The sequence below is a fragment of the Callionymus lyra genome, chromosome 1 (genome assembly GCF_982586985.1).
Source record: "Callionymus lyra chromosome 1, fCalLyr1.hap1.1, whole genome shotgun sequence".
Lineage (NCBI taxonomy): Eukaryota > Metazoa > Chordata > Actinopteri > Syngnathiformes > Callionymidae > Callionymus > Callionymus lyra.
Window position 1 is genome coordinate 25,087,168 of NC_141818.1, and position 7,943 is coordinate 25,095,110.

At 36.1% G+C, this 7,943-nt stretch overlaps 1 protein-coding gene across 1 annotated transcript; it reads right to left on the reverse strand.

Moving 5' to 3' along the window:
- Window positions 1-522: 522 nt before the first annotated feature.
- Window positions 523-7,687, reverse strand: LOC148088640 (tumor necrosis factor receptor superfamily member 6-like). Its single transcript, XM_087798347.1, has 10 exons — window positions 7,527-7,687; window positions 5,388-5,541; window positions 4,934-5,065; window positions 4,736-4,847; window positions 4,571-4,668; window positions 3,914-4,006; window positions 3,371-3,402; window positions 3,120-3,290; window positions 2,249-2,285; window positions 523-1,431 (listed from the first exon to the last, which is right to left on the reverse strand). Exons 1-10 carry the CDS (start codon window positions 7,548-7,550, stop codon window positions 1,139-1,141), a joined length of 1,146 nt encoding a protein of 381 aa, XP_087654473.1. The 5' UTR covers window positions 7,551-7,687; the 3' UTR covers window positions 523-1,138.
- Window positions 7,688-7,943: the final 256 nt, after the last annotated feature.

Sequence of the window (7,943 nt, forward strand, 5' to 3'; positions counted from 1 at the left end):
TTGATCTATTCAAATCTAGGTCACGGCAAAACTTTTGTTTGGCCCAGGCGTCTGAACTCGGACCACGTTCCCTTCCCAGTTCTAATGCTTTGATCTTTGGAGGAATGATCAGGTCAAGAGTATCTTCAGGTAATATATTCCACAATTCTTAGAGGAAACTGAAGGGCCTCTACCACTAACACAGCAATTTGGCAGTCAAGTGCACAAGATGAACAGATTTTAAAGTTGCATTACCTTTTACACTTTTGTCCACCAGGTGTCGAAGAGTCTGCATTAGAGATTTTTTTGTCCGCCTGTAATTCGTTTACAGTCCTGGTCACTCCCTCTTGGTATCCACTGGTCCGCTTGCGCAGAATTGTCTTCCTTCCCGTTCCCAGATAGGCTGTTTTTTTTTATAAAGCGCTTTTATTGTTCTTGACTCTAAACTGAAGAGCGCGCAAGCACTGGCAGATGAAATGTTTTACTCTCCACTTAGAATGCATTATATTAAATACATGGTAATAAAACACTTCCCACTCAAACTGGAGTAGCCGAATAAGTTTTTATTAAAAATAAAAATTGTGTATGAAATACATTGGACGATAAAACAAAATTGCATTAATGGAAAAAAAATGGATAAATATAAATGGTTAAATTAAACTTTCAACAATACTCCATTTAGCAGAGCGAATGAATAATAAATACATCTCCATAACAACAAACATAAAATAAAGCACCTTGTTAAATAGAACACAAAATAAATAAAAGTTTCTTTACGTAGATATTTACTGTAATCTTGTCAACAGATATAAACATCCTGGTTTTCAAAACTTAGAAAAAAAAGTAACTCATCAGCATTTACATTCAAACTTCAATACATACAATGAAAACAAAAAAGAATACATTCAAAATCAAATATTTAAAACAGGAAAGATAAAGTTTATTCCTATATTATCGATTAGTCAAGTTCACCTCAATAAATACAGTGTCAAAATGACATACGTTGATTCAATGCAAATAACCTTGAGATAATACTCCCCTCTTTGAAAATAAGGTGACCATTTGGTCATTCACAAAGTTTTGTGCTGCAATAGCATTACCTGACAGACCAGTGCATCCAAATTTGTTCAAACCAGCAAATTGTTCTTAACGCAACAACTTATGATTCCCTAATAACATAATGGCCATTTTTTACAACTTCCTCCTTGATGAACTCAGCCGTTCTTCGTTGATTCATAACTAGCAGAACACTCAGCAGGTCGTTCAAGCTGGCCTTTTTCCCTTGGTTTTCCAGCCAAACATGCAGCAAAGCATGGATCCTATCTTCATAATGAGCACTCTCCTTACTTTTGATCACATTCTCGTTGATGCCAAGATGACGGAAAAACCTTGAGTGATAGTTCAAGTCCATGTCTTCAAAATATCCAAAACACTTCTGCAAAGATTCAAAACCTGCAAAAAAAAAAAAGAAGAAATTTCCCCATTACAAATTACACTTAAAATGGGGGGGGGATTCAGAATGTTACTTATTATTAAAAAAAAAAAACATGGATAACCTTTGTGTCATCTATGGGTCAAAGTGAGCCAAAAACAAATATTTGTGTGGTATACTTTTGTTTTCAGGATAACACAAGGGATAAAATGTGCAACATAACTAATACTGCTTAAATTAAATGTTTCACATGATAAATGACACATGTAATATCTAAAGAATATAGCTAGGAAAATATTAGCCTAGATGTTGTAGGAAAAATGTGGCTTTAATAAAAACTATAACTTAAAAAATGTGCAGTTTCATTTTATGGTACTTGAAAAATAAAAACAATAATGTGAATCACACAAGTGGATTAATTTTTCATTTCTAATGATTTTTATGAGTCATCTTATTTATTTTTCCTTCTGTACTGCCACCACCACAAAAAAATACCCTATGTTGTGTTTATAACACTGGCAATAAAGGTTTCCGATTCTGAAAATAGATCATGTGAATTTGCTCTGGAGACCATTCATCTGGGAGTAACATCTTATTTTACCTTGGACCGACACAAAAGAACACACTACAAGAGTTACGTTCAAAGCTTGTTTTGCAAAATTAAGGTGATAATTTTCAAATTTTAAGTAGGTCATTATTATTTGTAAAGTGCCTTTTGTGAACCAGGGTCACTTACACAACAAGACAAGAGTCAATATTATTTGGATAATATTATCAAACTGTTACTTTTTCAACGACTTACAGTTGCATGTAATTGATAAAGACAAAAAAACTTACCATTGACAGGAGTGAGTTGAGGAAATTCTTCAGGTCTCTGTAAGGCAGGAAAAGCAAACAAATATTACTAATACAACAATTTAAAGTTCAAAGTTCACTGTGCGTCTGTATGGGCTGATGTGCATTCATAGAGTTGAAAGTCCATGCTGCTTTCTTGTTAATATTTCACCAAAATCAGCACTGCACGACTCATACACTTTTCCAACTGAAGACAAACTGGTACCCTACAAGGTACCCTCCCTACCTCCCTCCCTCCATGTCAATGGATGAAGCAGCTGGAGCAAAATAAAATGCTTTCCTGACTTGAGAAACCTCCAGCTCTTCAGGAGGGGTATCTAGGTAATCTTTGGCCAAACTGACATAGTCCCTCTGTGTCACGAGTCAGAGTACAAGTCAAGAAGAAGCCTGAACCATCTCAGCTGGCTTCTATTAATGTGGCGCAGCAGCGGTTCAACCATAAGTCACGCCGCATCACAGAAAATGTATTGAAGCTGCTTGAGTCTATGATTTTGTCTGTTAGTTTCTATCCAAAGCTACGACAATGGGCAGATAAAGTCCTCCATGACAAAGAACACTTCATCAATTGGTCTATGAATGTTGCTCAACATGTTGGAGGAGGTTATGTCCCCTACCTGGACAATATATGAACCCCTTTAACAGAGAACCATGCTTTAAGATGAAGAATATAATCATTTTTATTTACAATAATTAAGGCAGATGCAACTTAAGAATTAGTCAAAACAGATGTAACTTAAAATAGATGATCTGTGTTACATCACAGCAAAGTTATGGCGTCATACGGTTCTTAGTTCTGCAATATTGTCATATTTTAGTACAGTGCAAGAGCAGGTTAAAAAGCACAGGATCTCACCATATAGTCAGCCTGTCCTGAGCCGTTGGTTATGATATGAGGTGCGCAGTAAGCAGGGACAATTAGACTGTGCTGGGAGTTACTGGCTGAGCTGTCCAAGCTTTCACACAAACCGCGACGCTCATCCTCATTCTTTACTTTCACAAGCCTTTGGGATGACCCGTCGTCCTCCTGTGTCAACCAAAATCCAAGGCTGAAGTGATTTTACTTTCAATACTGTTAATAAGCAACATATGCAGTTCTTGACTCACCTTTACAGCCTTTTGTTGTCTACTGGGAGAGTCTGTAGAGAGAATGTCAGAAACGCATTAATTAGTAAATGTACTGAATGAGACATACATCGTGCCATTCATCAATAACCTGTTGCTATATGAAGTTAGAATGACTGAAGAGATACTACTGGGTTGGATATTCACTTCGGAAACAAAAAAAGTGACATGCTTTACAGTCAGGATAGAAAATGGTATTCAAATAATCAACAATTAACAAGAAGCGGTAAAACATTTACATTTTATGGTAAGACCAGGCGGCAAATCTCATGGTCCCTTAGGCAACCCTAGTGTCCGTGACCCGAGTTCTAAATCAAGACTTTTTTTATTTGCAAATAAACTCCATCAAGCTAGGGAATGACACTTTTAAGTTAAAAGCACTTTTAAGTTAAAAGTGTCATTGAACATTATTAGATCATTGTTGTTAAAAGTTTTAACGACAATGATCGAATAAGGTTCATTATGAAATTCCTGATCCAACTCAGACAATTTTTAATAAACTCAAAATGGCCTTTATTTACTTACCCTGTGTTTTTTTCTTTTTGTAGCAGAAAAGTAGTATCCCAACAGTCGCAGCTATCAATACGAGGCATACTGGAATGATGATCACTAAGGAACGTAAAGAAAAAAAAGAAGAATAGAAAAAGGGGTGGAAATTAGAGACCACAGCAAAATACATTTTTGGTCTATGGCAATAAACAAGTTTCTCTTTTGACTTGTATAAGAAGAGAGAGGTGGAGAGAGTGTGTAGTTGCACATATTTCTTATCATAAACCGAACAAGTTTATTGTAAATCAAAACAGCAACATGGCACCCACAGCTCTACTCTGTGTGTAGTAATGGTAGGACTATACAACGTAAATTTAATGTAATACATTTAAAAGAAAGACACCTTAAAACTGTCAAGATTCGTCTTAAGTTAATCTTGTATTCAAACAGTAATGTCTCAATCTAATGTAGCTTCATCTTTAAAAAGGCTGAAATATACATTTTATAATATTTCAGATTGTGTAACATTTTAGGTTTGAAAAAGGGATAGATGAAAATGAGAGAACGGATAATGAAGAGAACAGGTTTGAAATCAGACAAGGGAGAGCTAGTTTAACTACAGCTGAGAGATGGAGACAGGCACGATCTTTATGATGAACCAATACATGTAATAATGCCATTTCTCCTACTTATCTTTAGCAGTGTCCAAGTCCGGACTAGGTGAGATTCTTTTACACTCTGTGTTGGAGGTTGCGGTGCAATTCCTTACTACCATCTCCCCTTGATCACACCTGGACAGTAGATAAGTTAGTAATAAAGCCCCAACTATGTTTTAGATTAAATTACACACTTTCTTACTTTAAACATGTCCTGCACACTTCACACGGTTGGTCATCGAGGCAAAACATTCCAGCCTTACACTGACACACAGCATTTTGAGTATGAGTGCACTGTTTCACAACTTCCTGATCTGGGACAAAAAACAAAACCATATCATTTTCTAAAAAAAATAAAAAAAAATAAAGTTAAACATTGCAATTTTAACAATGACATTACCTAGTGCACGGCACTGGGTGCAAGGTAAACATTTTTTGAGGTAGTTTGGGTGGTCCATATAAGTACCAGAATCACACTCCTCACATGAACCCATTTCCCAGTCTTCGGTGCAAGATGACGTCACCCGTTTGCCTAATGTTAAATACCCGGGAAAAAAAAAACACATTAGTTAATCAACAAAAGAACATTCACTAAAACAATGGTTGACTTGAGGCTATGTCCACATGAAAAGGCAGATTTGAAAACATTTATTTTTGTACCAATTATTACACTTGCTTGTAAGGTCCAGACCTCACTACAATTGTGAGCAGCAATTTCTGTTTGTTCATACAAACTTCAAACTTAAGTTCAAACAGTGGTGTCTTTAGTATTTGTGGATGAGAAGTCGTTTTGACAGAGAACCTTTGGATATGACAACATTTGTCTTGTGGACAGGCCTCTAGTTAGGCAGTACCTGCTGGACACAGTGAACAGCAGATGTTGTTGTCCTTGTGTGCCTTGTCCCCACACTTGATGTCCCTCCTGGACCTGCTCAGCTCCTTCAGGTCCGAGCCATTGTGGGGAAATGCAACCGAGCATATGATGACCAGAGTGACCAGAAACATAACCTGCAGGGAAACACATTGATGTTGTCATGATAATCTTCTTAGATCATTACTGATTTTTTCAAATGTGCAACTTAAGATTGGCTGGCTACGACAAAGACTCAGTTGGTTTGAGAGCTGGCGTTTTATTGGTGGTGAACATTGACTTAGTGGTTGGTGCATGTTGCTTTGGAGGTGGCCGTTGAAAGATTGAATGGTAGTGGTTAGTGTTAACCGAGTTGGTGAGTTGATTGCTGGTGGCTCAGTGAATGTTTTTAGGTGGTGGTTCTTTTCTTAGTGATAGAAGTAGATCTCATGTGCTGGCAGTTGGGTGGTCAAAAATGTAAATCTATAGACTATCTTAATGGTGTATATATGATCCTAATTTGTTATGGTATGAATACAAGTCTGCCTCACAAACTCTGGAGTAAGAACCTTTAACTCGATACTATTCGTTACATTTCCATACGATATATTCTGATATACCTGAAACAACTTAAGGGGACACTGACTTTTAGTAGCATCTTGTGAGTGTTCCAGTCATGTTTTTTTTAAGTAATAGAACCAAAAGAATATGCAAAAAAACAAAAAAAAACAAACAAATGTGTTTTCTGCTATTAATTGTAGATTCCCGACTTTAGACTTTTCGCCTAATGCGAGTAAAATGTGAGTGAGTCCATCTGCAACTTAACCTTAGAAATCATAGCCACTGCTGTTGTAAAAATATTATTTTTTTCCAATTGTTTCGTGAGAACAAAGAATAAAGTGCAGTTTGTTATTTTTAGACATTTTTGCAAGTCAAGATTATAATACCTTATTGAAATTTCATTTGTTGCAACTTCAATTTAGTTCCTATGTTTTGACATATATTATTTCATAATGTGAAAATGTGATTAATTTGTTTTGGTTTAAAACATTTTTTTTATCACTTTACTTTATGTATTATTTATAATTATTTCTGCTATTCTCGCTAAAAAAAAGTTTTATGCCTCTTTGGTTTAGTACTTTTTATCTCCACAGTATTAAAAAAAAGGTTAGCAATTACACAACAATCATATTCAAATTCCTAATAAGTACAAAAGACCAGACTTCCTGTAGTTAACCAAACACTTCAGTGATGAGTCACAAACCTGTCATAAGTTTTCCCTTTTATGGTCATACCTGCCCAGCTCACCTGATCCAGCTAGCAAGGGCAAGCCCAAAAACCGTCAACCAAAATAAGAATAAATGGTTTATAAATTTGAGCCTACAGTGAAAAATGTGCTTCTTCGGGGTTATTTTAGCCAAGATTATTTAAAGCATTGTTCACCAAGAGACTGAATCATTCCTCACATGTAATTTGAAGAAGACTTGTAGATTATATCACTTATATAACATCGTCATGTCATTTTCCCGACATTCTCATGACGTGAGAGAAAGACAAAGAATTAGGTTAAAGTTTCAAAAATATGTTAAACGGAGTAAAAGTGGATGTGAAAGTATCAGAGTATTTTTTTGTCATCATTACAGAAATGTAGTTTAATAAGGCAAAGAGCACTGGGTTGTGTCTAAAGCGGTATAGATAAGGTTTGGAGCACACATGAGGAATCTCGCACCAGAGTTCGAACTCAAGACTGAGGCCCAGCAGGAACAAAGTCCTGTCGCTAGAGGTTTTAAATGAAGCAACCGTGATTTACGTAAATAGACAGCTTTGTTTTTAGGATGGACATATACTTCAGAATAAATCCAAGACCAACACTTGCAGTGAATGTCATCAATATTTCAACACATTTGTCTTTCTTGATGATTTCTCATTAAGTTTTTTTTTTTTAAATATAAGGTGCAGTAGCGCAGTTCTTTTACGACATGATCATGGCGTTTATATTATAACAATTGATGTCGACAACTTTAAACTTGTTGCAGTCCGTTTCTACACCAGCGGTGTCAGAAAATGTCCGTTTAAACTCACTACAACCCTCTCAGAAACTCTACTAATTCACTTTATTAGGGCGACATGAAGTGAAACTCACTGTAAGGTTCGCGTATCTTCTCATTCCTCTTCAAGATGGTAGTGTTCCTCAGTTTAAAGAAGTTCAATCGACGTGCGACTCCTTCAAAATCCAAACTCCGAATGAAAGTAAGCGCTTCCTCAGGTGTTTAGCCGGGAGTACTGACGCGTGTTGGGGGCGTGATTATTAAAGATCCGCCCTGCCAAGAAAATAACATGGTTAAAGAGCATGTAAGTTAGTTCACCCCAAATTCAAATTTCATTTTTTAACTCACCCTCATGTCAACTGAGTGTTGGCATTATTTTCAGGTGAATCCGTTCCTTTTTAATGAAATAAGTATAAATGTATATCCATTTTAGTGTAGCAATTCCAAATCCCTCCAGGGTATTTGTCTGTAATGTCCATTTGTATAAAATGTTGAGGCTTCATCCAAGAAAG